Raw genomic sequence first — 14,792 nt, 5'->3', positions numbered from 1 at the left:
TATATATATATATATATATATATATATATATATATATGTATATATATATGTATATGTAAATATATGGATATCCATTGGTGGGCACAGCTAAACACAAAATCAGCTTTACTACCACATATTGCGCCAACTAAAAGAGGCAGCTCTACCAACTGCAGCACCGTGTCGCCCCTCAAAATGTTTTAAACTGGTGTATCAGCCATCAGCTGTTCTGATATGGAGTTGTAATGATGTTGCCACAGTAATACACACCATAGACTGAAGATACTCCTGGAGACAGGTGTACCATGATTTCTTCACAGACATCACACCATCACTGAAGGCTTCTTTACGCCTCCACAGGATCTCATCAGGAATCAAGTTAAGGCCCTTGAAAGATTCCCTCAGAAGGTGCTTCTCCACACCATCCTGCAGTTAGAGATCAGAAAACATTGGAACTGGAACACAGTGCTCCCCATTTGTTATAAAAGTTGATGATATAAGCCAACCTTAGGAACTCGCATCTCTTCAGGCAGGGAGAGGTAGTAAGCTGTAAATCTGTGGTCCAAGAAAGGCACTCTGAGCTCCAGGCTGAAACATTACAACAACACTGTGATCGTCCAAGCTAGAATTTAAGTCAAAGAAATGCCAAAACTATCCGTTATGTCCTGATGCATACTCAGTAATCTAGGTAGATAAATCTAACAATGTTCAGTCAGGTCCTCTGGACAGATTCTTCTTTGTTGAAACGTTTCATCTTTTATCTAAAAGACTTCTTCAGTCTGAGGCCCTGTTTACACGAGAACAGCCTCTGGAAACATGTTTTTTTATGTTTCTTGGGGGTAATAAACGAAAAATGAGCAGGCTTACATGAAAACACAGTAGTTCCCATGTCAGTCGGGTTGCCAGATAAGAAATTATAAACTATAGTACTGTGGCTTTAAAATTATAGTACAAACCAGATTCCAAAAGAGTTGGGACACTAAACAAATTGTGAATAAAAACTGAATGCAATGATGTGGAGATGGCAAATGTCAATATTTTATTTGTAATATAACATAGATGACAGATCAAAAGTTTAATCTGAGTAAATGTAACATTTTAAAGGAAAATATGTTGATTCAAAATTTCACAGTGTCAACAAATCCCAAAAAAGTTGGGACAAGTAGCAATAAGTGGCTGGAAAAAGGGAATTGAGCATATAACGAACAGCTGGAAGACTAGTTAACACTAATTAGGTCAAATGACAACATGATTGGGTATAAAAAGAGCTTCTCAGAGTGTCAGTGTCTCTCAGAAGCCAAGATGGTAAAAGGATCACCAATTCCACCATTGTTGTGCAGAAAGATAGTGCAGCAATACCAGAATGGTGTTACCCAACGTAAAATAGCAAAGACTTTTAAGTTATCATCATCAACCGTGCATAACATCATCAAAAGATTCAGAGAATCTGGAACAATCGCTGTGCGTAAGGGTCAAGGCCGTAAAACTCTACTGGATGCTCGTGATCTTCGGGCCCTTAAACATCACTGCACCTCAAACAGGAATATTTCAAGGAATAAATGTCAAGGAAATAACAGAATGGGCTCAGGAATACTTCCGGAAAGCATCGTCAGTGAACACAATCTACCGTGTCATCCGCCGTTGCCAGCTGAAACTCTACAGTGCAAAGAGGAAGCCATTTCTAAGCAAGCTCCACAAGCTCAGACGTTTGCACTGGGCCAGGGGTCATTTAAAATGGAGTGTGGCAAAATGGAAGACTGTTCTGTGGTCAGATGAGTCATGATTTGAAGTTCTTTATGGAACACTGGGACGCCATGTCATCCGTACCAGAGAGGACAAGGATAGCCCAAGTTGTTATCAACGCTCCATTCAGAAGCCTGCATCACTGATGGTATGGGGTTGCATGAGCGCTAGTGGCATGGGCAGCTTGCATGTCTGGAAAGGCACCATTAATGCAGAGAACTATGTTCAGGTTCTAGAACAACATATGCTCCCATCTAGACGTCATCTCTTTCAGGGAAGACCCTGCATTTTTCAACACGATAATGCCAGACCACATTCTGCAGCAATCACAACATCATGGCTACGTAGAAGGATCCGGGTACTGAAATGGCCAGCCTGCAGTCCAGATCTTTCAACTGTACAGAACATTTGGCGCATCATAAAGAGGAAGGTGCGACAAAGAAGGCCCACAATGATTGAACAGTTTGAAGCCTGTATTAGAATCAGAATCAGAATCAGTTTATTATTGCCATGTCAATGAACGAGGTTCACAAACTAGGAATTTGCTTCGACATAAGGTGCGAATAGTAGTAAAGTAAAATAAAGTAAAAATAAAGTAAAAATTAAGTAAAAATGAGAACATTACATAAGACATAAGACCTGTGTACACCCACAAATAAAGTAAAATTAAAAACATAACATAACCATATGTACACCCATACAATAGAAAACAATAAAAAAGCTTAGAGAACAGTACAGATGGAGTATTCAATTATAATACAGATGTAATGTGACCAAAGCAGAAATTATGAGGTAGCATTATGAGTGTTCAGGAGTCCAACAGCAGAGGGGAAGAAACTGTTCTTATGGCGGGAGGTTCTGGTCCGAATGGACCGAAGCCTCCTGCCTGAGGGGAGTGGTTCAAACAGTCCGTGTGCAGGGTGAGCAGGGCCAGCTGTGATCCGACCTGCTCGCCTCACAGTTCTGGAGACGTACAGGTCGTGGAGGGATGGAAGGCTGCAGCCGATCACCTTCTCAGCTGAGCGCACAACGCGCTGCAGTCTGAGTCTGTCCCTGGCAGTGGCCCCAGCGTACCACACCGTGATGGAGGAGCTGAGGATGGACTCGATGATGGCTGTGTAGAACTGCACCATCAGCTTGGCCGGCAGCTTGGCCTTCTTCAGCTGTCGCAGGAAGTACAGTCTCTGCTGGGCCTTCTTGATGAGGGAGCTGATAGTCGGCTCCCACTTGAGGTCCTGGGTGATGGTGGTGCCGAGGAACCGATAAGAATTTGCAGTGGTGATGGGGGTATCATTACAGGTGAGGGGGGGCAGAGGGGCTGTGGCTTTCCTGAAATCCACAATCATCTCCACTGTCTTCTGGGCATTGAGTTCCAGGTTGTTGCTGCTGCACCAGGTCACCAGCCGGTCCAACTCCCTCCTGTATGCAGACTCATCACCGTCCGAGATGAGCCCGATGAGGGTGGTGTCATCTGCAAACTTAATAAGTTTCACAGAGTCATGGCTAGAGGTGCAGCAGTTGGTGTACAGGGAGAAAAGCAGAGGGGAAAGCACACAGCCCTGTGGAGATCCTGTGCTTATAGTCCGAGTGTCCGAGACAGCTCTCCCCAGCCGCACGCACTGACTCCGGTCTGTCAGGAAGTCTGTGATCCACCTGCAGGTGGAGTCAGGTACATGGAGCAGGGAGAGCTTGTCTTGGAGCAGAGCAGGGAGGATGGTGTTAAATGCGGAGCTGAAGTCCACGAACAGGATCCTGGCGTAGGTTCCTGGGGAGGCCTACACAGCAGGTGGGCGTGGACTAATTTTTTCAGTATGATGCTTGCGCATAACGGGATAAACCCATCAGCGACAGCCTTAAAGGGCTACACCTATATTCATAGAATCTGGGGTTACAGTACGTAACCAACGATTTTTCCCTTAAAATGATACATTCTCTTAGTTTAAACTTTTGATCTGTGATTTGTGTTCTATTCTGAATAAAATATTAGATGTTGGCACCTCCACATCATTGCATTCAGTTTTTATTCACAATTTGTTTAGTATCTCAACTTATTTGGAATCCGGTTTGTATTTTGACCTAAACTGTAATGTGCTGAGTAAGGACAAGATAAATGTGTGTATTGTGTTAAAGGTATGTGTTGTGTTTGACGAACATGTGCACAGATATAGAGAGGGTAATAAAACAATATAAATGTATCTATTCAATTCAGTTTATTTATATAGCGCCAAATCACAACAAAGTTGACTCAGGGCACTTTACAGGAACATTCACACACACATCTGGTAAATATGTTGTCCATTGTTGTCATCATTCTTTGTTGAAATCAGGTCTCTCTTGTAAATGAGTCCTCAAGGCTCAATGGGATTAACCTGTCTAAATAAAGGTTGAATGAATGGTAACCCTGATGCTGAGCTAAGCTGCATTCATTATGGATGCTGTATCTGCATGATCACAATTACATCCAAACTGGATTTTATTGACTTTGCTACTATAAAAGGGTGAGTAGCACAATCGTGCAAGCAACGCACAATTTTCTTGTCTTGTAGTCTTACTGGAAGATGACTCACAGGTGTTATTAATCATGCTAATTGGGTCGGTCAACGTCACAATCCCTATGTTTTGCTTGAAACAATGCTGCTAAAACACAAGTACAGGCAGAAGATAAATTGGTCAAAAGTGGCAGCAATAGATAAAAAATGCCAACTTTGTTTTACTTAATTTTATTTAACCTTTACAGGTAGTCTCATTGAGTCACCACGACTCATTTTCAAGAGAGACCTGTTTAGACAGATAAGATCTGTTTTATACTGTTCACACTTTGTATAGTAAAGATATAACTTATGGGTTGGCTGGACTTTTGTTAAGTGATGATTTGAGATCCTGTAAGTCTTTAGAACTTCCATTATAAACAGGAGGGCAGTACTGGACCAAATCCAAGCGGCTGAAAAATTCCAAAAGTACCACAACCATACAATACAAGCTTTATTTTTAAGGCATTTTAAACAACCTTAGTGTTTAAAGTGCACAAAAACAGTGTACAGCACTGTGTAAACTAAGTGCTGTACAGTTAACTTACAGTGAATAAAACCAATAGCAATCACAATACTTAATAAAAACACATGAACGCAAACCAAAAACAGCATTATGTTAAACAAAAGAAAATAGATCAATCAATTAAACGAAATTATCATATTTTCTGCCGTACACGTTGCACTGCCCTATAAGTCACATCAGTCCAAATATGTCTAATAAAGTGGAAAAATACATAAATATGTTGCTTCGCCGTATAAGTCGCATCTATTATGCAACACCATGTTGTGATTGCGGGTGTACCCAGAATGAAAGACCAAAACTGAACAGACACCAGGACTCAGATAATAATTTACAGTGTTTATTTACAGGGTTGTGATAAATAAGACATCCACAAGAGAACGGGAACACCTGGGGAGAGAGCGGTACTTTAAAGGGATGTGGTTGGATGAGGATTTCTTGTAGAATAGTTCTTACGGTTTGTAGCAGGAAACAGAATGAGATGGTATTGTCCAAATGGTGTCCAGTGGCACAAGGTGAAGCAACAAGTAGATTTTAGGCAAGTGGTGGAAGGCATCCAGCAATTGTAGAGAGACAGGAGGAGTCACAGTTCACATGGAACTCAAGCAGGGCAGGTAACAGCAAGATCCAAACTCGTTGGTAGGCAATGTCCCAGCGCCTGCAGAGTGGTTCCTTAATCTTCTTATACTCCTCCTGGGTGTTGAGTTGATCATCTGCAGCTGGAGCCAATTAGGAGTGTAGAGGGGAGAGGAAGGCAGGGTGCAGGGCAGGATCCTTACATTACCCTCCCCTCAAGAGTCGCCTCCTGGCGGCCTGAAGCGCTTCTCTGTGTGTGCCCTGAAAAACGTGGTGATGAGGCTGGGGTCCAAGATGAAGGACCTCGGGATCCAAGAGCGCTCCTCTGGACCGTAACCCTCCCAGTCGACCAAATACTGGAACCCCCGCCCCCGGCGCCGAACGTCCAGGATGCGGCAGACCGTGAAGGCTGGATGGTTATCAATGAGACGGGGGGGGGGGGGCGGAGGGAGGTCGGCAGGAGGGCACAGTGGGCTCTCTGCGACGGGCTTGAGTTGAGACACGTGGAAGGTGGGATGAATCCGCATAGATGCAGGTAGCTGGAGTCTGACTGCCGTGGGACTCAGGATACGCGTGATGCTAAAGGGACCGATGAAGCGGGGAGCCAACTTACGTGGGGTGTCCTTGAGGTGGATGTTCTGGGTCGACAGCCAGACCCTCTGTCCAACCTTGTAAGATGGAGCTGCAGATCGGTGACGATCTGCAATCTCCTTGTTTTTGGCAGCTGTGTGCAGTAGGGTGAGCTTAGTTTGGTGCCAGACCCGACGACATCTCCTGAAGTGATGTTGCACAGAAGGAACTGCTACATCACCTTCTTGACTGGGAAACAATGGTGGAGCGTAACCAAGGGAGGCTTCAAATGGAGACAAACCAGTAGCAGATGATGTGTGGGTGTTATGGGCATATTCCACCCATACCAGATGTTGGCTCCATGTGGAGGGGTTGTCCTCCACCACACACCTGAGGGCAGCCTCCAATTCCTGATTGGCCTGTTCGGCCTGACCATTGGACTGCGGGTGGTAACCCGATGTTAGGCTGACAGAGGCCCCTAAAGAATTACAAAAGTTCTTCCATACCTGTGATATGAATTGGGGTCCTCTGTCAGAAACGATGTCCGATGGGATGCCGTGAACTCGAAAAACATGTTGGACCAACAGCTGGGCCGTCTCCAAGGCCGAGGGAAGCTGGGGTAACGGAAAGAAATGAGCTGCTTTAGAGAATCTGTCAATGACAGTGAGAATAACAGTTTTACCATCAGAGGGGGGCAACCCAGTAACAAAGTCCAGAGATATATGGGACCATGAGCGGCTAGGGGTGGGAAGTGGCTGTAATTTTCCAGCTGGAGGCTGGTTGCCAGTCTTACTTCTGGCACATGTGGGGAAAGCGGCTACGTAATTCTTTACATCCTCGTTCATGGAGGGCCACCAGAAGTGTCTCTTAGTCAGAGTTAGCATACGAGCAACACCTGGGTGACAAGAAATCTTATGAGTGTGGAGCCAGTTGAGTACCTTAGCCTTGATACTGGTGGGTACAAACATAGTGCCAGCAGGGCCTGTCCCAGGGTCAGGTTCGGACTTCTGGGCCTCTAAGATGTCCTTCTCAATGGACCAGGTCAACGAACAAACCACACAGAATGAGGGTAGAATGTTTGGTTCCTGTTCGGTGTCCTCAGGTGGTGAGAACTCACGAGACAGGGCGTCGGGCTTCACATTTTTAGAGCCGGGTCTGAAAATCAGTACAAAGTTAAATCTTGTAAAAAATAACGACCGTCTCGCTTGTCTGGGGTTTAATCTCTTGGCCTCGCGGAGATAAGTGAGGTTCTTGTGATCAGTCCAAATGAGGAATGGTGTGTCTGTGCCCTCGAGCCAGTGTCGCCACTCCTCCAAGGCCAACTTGACGGCAAGGAGCTCACGGTTGCCTACGTCGTAATTCTGTTCAGCAGAGGAAAGGCGTCGAGAGAAGAACGCACAGGGGTGTACTTTGTTGTCAACAGGAGATCTCTGAGACAAAATGGCTCCTACGCCAGTGTCAGAAGCATCGACCTCAAGGATAAACTGTTTCTTAGGATTGGGGTGGCAAAGAATAGGGGTAGAGGAAAAAAGTATTTTTAACTCACCAAAAGCCGTTTCTGCCTCATGAGTCCACTTAAAAGTCCGCAGGGTGGAGGTCAATTGGGTGAGAGGAGCAGCGATCCTGCTGTAGTTCTTGATGAACCTATGGTAGAAGTTAGCAAAGCCCAGAAATTGCTGCAGCTGTTTGCGTGTCTCAGGTGTTGGCCATTCCACCACTGCCTTAGTTTTCTCAGGGTCTGTGCGGTATTGTCCTCCTTCAAAAATAAAGCCCAAAAAGGAGACAGATTGTACATGAAAATCACACTTTTCGGCTTTAACGTACAGTTGGTTCTCATATAATCGTTGTAGGACAGTCCTGACGTGGTGAACGTGTTGCTCCTCATCCCATGAGTAGATCAATATGTCGTCCAGATACACAAATACAAAAATGTTCAAAAAGTCTCTCAAAATGTCATTAACCAATGTTTGAAAAATTGTAGGGGCATTGGTGAGACCAAATGGCATGACCAAGTACTCAAAATGTCCCAGTGGTGTCTTAAATGCTGTCTTCCATTCATCACCTTCCTTGATTAGGACGAGGTGACAAGCGTTACGAAGATCTAATTTGGAAAATATTTTAGCAGAGTGCAATTGTTCATGGATAGAGTCTATTAGTGGTAAAGGATATTTGTTCTTAATTGTGATCTGATTTAATCCTCTATAGTCTATGCAGGGACGTAAGGTCTTGTCTTTTTCAGCCACAAAGAAAAATCCTGCTCCAACAGGAGAGGTGGAGGGACGAATTATTCCCGAGTTCAATGATTCAGAGATAAACTCTTTCATGGAGTCATGTTCTGGACCAGACAAATTGTAAAGGCGGCTAGAAGGAAGAGGAGCCCCTGGTAGTAAATCAATAGCACAATCATAAGGACGGTGCAATGGTAATGACAGGGACTTTTGTTTACTAAATGCAGGGGCAAGGTCATGGTAAACAGTAGGAATCTTAGACAAATCGACTGGATCGGGTGCCTCAGGATGTTTAATAGTGGAAGGAACAGCAGTTCTTAAACAGTTCATTAAACAGTGTGGGCTCCATTGTTCTATTCTTTTAATCCTCCAATTAATTACGGGGTTGTGATCTCTGAGCCAAGGAAAACCCAGGACAAGCTGTGTAACGGGTGATTCGAATACAAAAAACTCAGTGTTCATGATGGTTCCCGGAGATCATGAGGTAGAGTCTTCTTAAAAACTGAAGCGAACTTTTGACCCGTTAGCCCGGCCATCGTCAGTGGCGTGGGGAGAAGTTGTGTGGGGATGGATAGGAGTTCAACCAAGTCCTGGCTAATGAGGTTTTGCTCGGCCCCAGAGTCCACTAGAGCAACAACTGATTTACTTTCTCTATCAACAATAATGGTGGTGTTGAGTTCCAAGCGGGAGACAGGAGAAGAAGAAGAGTTTCTCACCAATATCTCCTGTCTTATTGGTGAGAGGAGCTGTTTCCCAAGAGTGGGCAACGAGCAATAAAATGTCCTTGTTCACCACAATAAAGACAAGCTTTATTGTTAATTCTTTTTGTCTCTCTTCTGGAGAGAGGCGAGTGCGATCCAACTGCATAGGTTCTGGTTCTGAGTCGGGTTTGTACTCTAGCATTAGTGCAGGTGGTTGTCTCAGCGTGGAGTGAAAACCGGAAGCAGTGGAACTCTGGGAAACGTAGTCTCTTCTATTGAAAACGGTTCGATGTTTTGACGTAGAGGGAAAACCGGAAGTAGGTGAATTCTAGGAATTGTAGTCTTTCTCCCACCTTCGTTCTTGTAGCTGGTTATCGATGCGTGTGGCTGACTGAATTAGCTCGTCCAAACTTTGTGGTTCATCTAGTGCCACTAAATGGTCTCTTATGGCGTTGGAGAGGGAGTGTAGGAAGGTACCTCTGAGTGCGACCTCTCCCCATCCGGTTCGGGCGGCGATGATCCTGAACTCCAGAGCATGAGCCGTAAAAGAGCGTCTGCCTTGTCAAAGGGTGAGTAGACGTTTTACTGCTTCTGCTCGTTGGAGGGGTTGATCGAACACGCGCTTGAAATCTTCTAAAAGGGAGGAAAAGCTTAAGGTACTGACAGGGTGAGAGGATAAATGAGCATGAGCCCAACGTAATGCGTCCCCCTTTAGCTGAGTGATGAAAAAGGAGATTTTTGCAGCATCTGAAGAATAAAGACTGGGTGCTCTCTGAAACGTTAGTTCACACTAAAGTACAAAACCCCCACACATTTCAGGCTCTCCACAAAAAAGTTCTGCCGGATTTAAATTTTGCTCTGTGGTGGTCATTTGGGGAGGATTAGAAATAGGAAAACTGACCTCAGGTGTAGGTGTTGCAGCAGGTGGCAGGAGCTGAGTCATCCCTTGTTTGACTGAAAACAACATGCTGCCCAATTCCTGAAGATTAGACTGGTTAGTCTGTTGCAGATTTAACAAGCGTTCCAGAGTAGCTTCATTTTTCTCTACTCTGTGTAACATAGCCTGAAGAGTGAGTTGGCTCTGTTCAGATCCGGAGTCTTTCAGGGGTACTTGGCTTGGCTGGGACATTCTTGTTATGATTGCGGGTGTACCCAGAACGAAAGACCAGAACTGAACAGACACCAGGACTCAGATAATAATTTACAGTGTTTATTTACAGGGTTGTGATAAATAAGACATCCACAAGAGAACGGGAATACCTGGGGAGAGAGCGGTACTTTAAAGGGATGTGGTTGGATGACGATTTCTTGTAGAATAGTTCTTACGGTTTGTAGCAGGAAACAATAAGATGGTATTGTCCAAATGGTGTCCAGTGGCACAAGGTGAAGCAACAAGTAGATTTTAGGCAAGTGGTGGAAGGCATCCAGCAATTGTAGACAGGAGGAGTCACAGTTCACATGGAACTCAAGCAGGGCAGGTAACAGCAAGATCCAAACTCGTTGGTAGGCAATGTCCCAGCGCCTGCAGAGTGGTTCCTGAATCTTCTTATGCTCCTCCTGGGTGTTGAGTTGATCATCTGCAGCTGGAGCCAATTAGGAGTGTAGAGGAGAGAGGAAGGCAGGGTGCAGGGCAGGATCCTTACACACCACTGACCTGTCGCGTCACCGCTGACAACCTGGAAATGTGGGCCGGTGTTGTGCCAAAAATCGATTGGCTGCCAAATGGTGGCTGCATGCATGGTAGGGTTTTAACAAGAATTTAACAAGATTAACACTTAAAAACAATTATTTATTTGCTCGAAATGATAGCAAAGGTTGAACTTTTACTTAATAAATGCACTTCAATGGTCAAATTAGCTGCATTTCACCGGGGCGGTGCAGTGAAATGAAGCTGATTTGACTTTTGCTCCAGGTGAGCTGGACAAAGGTGACAGGCTAAGGCAAGCCGATTGTGTCATTAATAGCCTCTTTTACCTATTACATGACACAACGGCATACCATACCACTCGAGTGCCATCTAGCGGCTGAAAATGGTAGTATTCAATACTTTCAGTCAGAATAAATGAAAATGGTCAAATCTCAGCCAAAAATTGGTTTATAAATATGGAAAAATCCATCAATACGTTGCTTAGGCGTATAAGTTGCAGGGCGTGCAAATTATGCAAAAAAAACGACTTATAGGCCGAAAAATACGGTAGTTAAAATAAACTAAAACTGGACTAAAAATCAGCATCAGTGTATCTTAATCAAGCTTAATTAAAGCTTAAAGCATAAATGGTACAAAAAAAAAAACTAAAATCATAGCATAGTAAGCAGCAAAAGCGGCACAGGAGGAACAAACAGGATCTAAATAATGTGCATTTCATGCACACTAAATGGCAATGTTCACGTTGGGTGAAGGTAAATGACAAACTAATTCATGTTTTCTCTATGGAGTCATTTGCAGATGAAATTTTGGACAGACAGGTTTGTGAACATTACCCATGTGCAGCAGTGGTGCGATCAGCACGAAGAACATCAAACATGTAGAGCTCCTTCAGGAGACGAACGCTATCCTCTGCTGCTACTTTGGGACTTGGAGCCTGGAGGAGGAGCACATCATTTTCTTACTTTACTCACTGCAAATACAATCCAATGTAACCACTCCAAGCATAAATATTAAAACACTGAACTTAAAATAAGTTTTAATTGAATCACAATGCACATGTGAGCTGGGAGAAAGGTTTGTGACATGACAGATGCACAAAGTTCTATTTTATGTTTTTAATCAGGCAGTCAAACAGGCCAAAAAGAAAATAAAAACCTAAAAATTACATTAAAATTTCTACCAACATAAGTATTTAAAATGGAAAGTTTAATTTAAATCATGCACAACTGAAGAACAAGTCGCTTAAATATAAACAAGTCACTTAAATATAGACTGCTGACTAGAATCCAGGATAAAGTGAAAGGAAAACCTCGACCAGGATGTTATTTTTCATCCATCAGGATTCACTGCAAGTCATGCTTTGTGTGTGTGCACGTGTGTGAAACTGTTAATTGTGTGTGAATTATCAAAAAAAAAAAAGACAAAAATGTGTGAATTATTGTCCAGGTACTCTGTTGTGATGCTGCATAGAGGAGCTGCAGGAGGATGATGTCTGCTTCCATTCCCAACCTGCCACAGATGACCTGTCATCAACTTTAGATCCTGTAGTGGGCGGCTGTGGCTGAGTGGTTAGAGCAGTCGTCCTCCAATGCGAGAGTTGGGGGTTCGAACCCACAAGCAGTCGCATGCAGAAGTGTCCCTGGGTAAGACACTGAACCCCTCCTAGCCTCTGATGTGTGTCCCATCAGTGTATGAATGTGATCTAAAGCACTGACTAGTCTCATTAGAATGATTTGTTCAATTAGCTTTGTACAGAATTAGCTAGTAGAGTGCTGTATGAATGGGTAAATGAGGCACAGATTGTAGTGTAAAGCACTTTGAGTATCTTGAAATAAGATAGAAAGTCGCTATATAAGTACAGTCCATTTATCATTTATCTGTAGTTGTAAAATGTTTTGTGAGGAGTTTGTAGAGGTGAGCTGACACTTTATTTTGACTTTTCTCCTGTATTCAATTAGCACAGTGAGGTAAGAGACTTTTGGTTTGGTTCATTTTATTTTTCTTCAGGTAAGAGAAAATACAGTTGCTTGATTTGTTTGTTGTTTGGGCCTGAAGTTGGTACAAAGTCAATAATTTCATTATTGTAAATAAAATCACTGCTCTATCATATAATCCTGACTGAGTGCATGCTTGAGTGGTGTAGAAGGTGGAATTGTCCATAATTAATAGCGTCCTGGCGGCTGTTATTGCGCTGGGGTGTAACATCATGGACTCCATCCATCTGTTCCTGGCCCTTCACTCCAATTTTAGAACTCGGTGTGGCCTGCGAGTCCGAAAGTTTGCCCACCCCTGGGCTAACATGACAGCTAACGCTTTAGCCGTCTTGCTTCACAGCTAAGACTGGGACCGTGTCTTTAGTGATATGATAATGTGCTGATTTATTAAAGTCACCACCTCTCTCTGCTCCTCTCATAATGCTCATCATGGCTAAATGAGCTGACCCGTGGTTTGTTTTAAAGAAGCAGGCTGAAAAAACACTCAGCGCTGCGGATTCACGGTTCTGAGTGGAGGCTCACTTTACTACAGTTCACACAGGTTTACTAACGTGAAGGCGATGCAGCTGAATGGACTATACTTATATAGGACTGTACATGTTATGTCCAACTTATGTTGGACTGTACAGATCAGGCAAGCTTAGCACAGCATGTCAAGTCCAAGACTCGACAATAAAACAAGTTTAACTTACTAATAACTCATCAACACCATCACTATTCCAATAACAACACATTCAGTGTAGGACAACACTCCAGTAGTCAATAACATGTCAGGGAGACAGAAAAGTGGGTGAAGAATTTATCTGACAGACAGCTCACCCAGCCGGAGACAGAGATTCTTGCCAGGGGACTGAACTTTGCGGTTGCACCAAGTAGAATTCCTCTGGTGGAGATGATCACAGCTACTGAGTCAGCCATCCGCAACAACAAAATTAAAGAGGCTGAAGCAGAACAGCTCAGAATCAAAGTTTCAGTCTGCCTCAGCAATGCCAAACCACCACCTTCCAACATCAGTAGAGAGGAGAGGGATGCACTCACCACTCTTAGCAAGGACAAAAACATCATCATTCTCCCAGCAGACAAAGGAAGGTGCACAGTGATTTTGAACCAGAAAGACTATCATGAGAAAGTTATGACACTCCTTAGTGACTTAAACACTTATGAACCTCTGAAAAGAGATCTAGGAAGTGGTTACAAGAAGAAATTGATAGATTGCCTAAAAATTTTGGAGCAGGACAAGGTTATTGACCGTTTTCTGTACCACAGACTGTACCCAGGGGAGGCCACACCTAGTCTGTATGGTTTACCTAAAATCCACAAACAAGGTGTACCTTTAAGACCATTCGTTAGCATGATTAACTCTGTCACTTACAATGTTTCCAAATATCTGGCGTCTGTACTCGTCCCTTTAGTTGGCAGCTCAGAACACCACATACAGAACACCATGGACTTTGTGGATAAGGTGAGGGATGTCATCATGGAGACTGATGAAACAATGGTCTCTTTTGATGTCACATCACTCTTTATGTGCATTCTTGTTGATGATGCAGTAGAGGCGGTCAGTTTAAAATTAAAATCAGACACCACTCTGAGCAGCAGGACCACGCTTTCCACAGAAAAACTGTGTCAACTCTTGAAACTGTGCCTGCAGTCAACCTACTTCACATATGGGGAGCAATATTATAGGCAGAAACATGGGTGTGCTATGGGGTCTCCAGTTTCTCCTAGTGTTGCCAACCTGTACATGGAGGAGGTAGAAAAGAGAGCCTTGACGTCCTTTTCAGGGACACCACCAAGTCATTGGTTCAAGTATGTTGACGACACCTGGGTTAAATTTAAATCTCAGGAAGTCCAACATTTTACTGACCACATCAACTCTGTGGATAAATACATCAAGTTCACGCGAGACGATGAAAAAAATGGCAAGTTGGCTTTCTTGGACTGTGAGGTCTCAGTCTCTGATAGAGGACATTTGCAAACTGAGGTGTACCGCAAACCCACCCACACAGACCAGTATTTGCAGTTTGACTCCCATCACCCTTTGGAGCACAAATTAGGAGTCATCAGGACTCTGTATCACAGAGCAGACAGCGTCCCCACTAGCTCAGGAGCCAGGCAGAAGGAGAAATCCCACACAAGACAGGCTCTAGAGCAATGTGGATATCCTAACTGGGCCTTCCTAAAAGCAGAGAAGAAACCCAAACAGGACTCCAGTCAGCCAACAGGTGAAAAGGAGGAACCCAGACCCAGACCAATGGTCATTCCATATGTTGAGGGAGTATCAGAGAAACTGAGACGTTTA

At 43.9% G+C, this 14,792-nt stretch overlaps 1 protein-coding gene across 1 annotated transcript in view; it reads right to left on the bottom strand.

Annotated features, from left to right (window-relative positions):
• Positions 1 to 247: 247 nt before the first annotated feature.
• asns (asparagine synthetase) overlaps positions 248 to 14,792 on the bottom strand; it is a gene marked incomplete at its 3' end in the record, with an annotated part of 49,648 nt that continues 35,103 nt past the window's right edge. Inside the window, 3 exon segments of the mRNA XM_037693566.1 lie at positions 248 to 405; positions 486 to 567; positions 11,330 to 11,430. Of these exon segments, the coding sequence (XP_037549494.1) occupies positions 248 to 405; positions 486 to 567; positions 11,330 to 11,430 (341 nt within the window).

This window comes from Nematolebias whitei, chromosome 19 (genome assembly GCF_014905685.2).
Source record: "Nematolebias whitei isolate Nwh7 chromosome 19, NemWhi1, whole genome shotgun sequence".
Lineage (NCBI taxonomy): Eukaryota > Metazoa > Chordata > Actinopteri > Cyprinodontiformes > Rivulidae > Nematolebias > Nematolebias whitei.
Note: the sequence above shows the minus strand (reverse complement) of the source record. Positions and strands in the feature narration are given on the sequence as shown.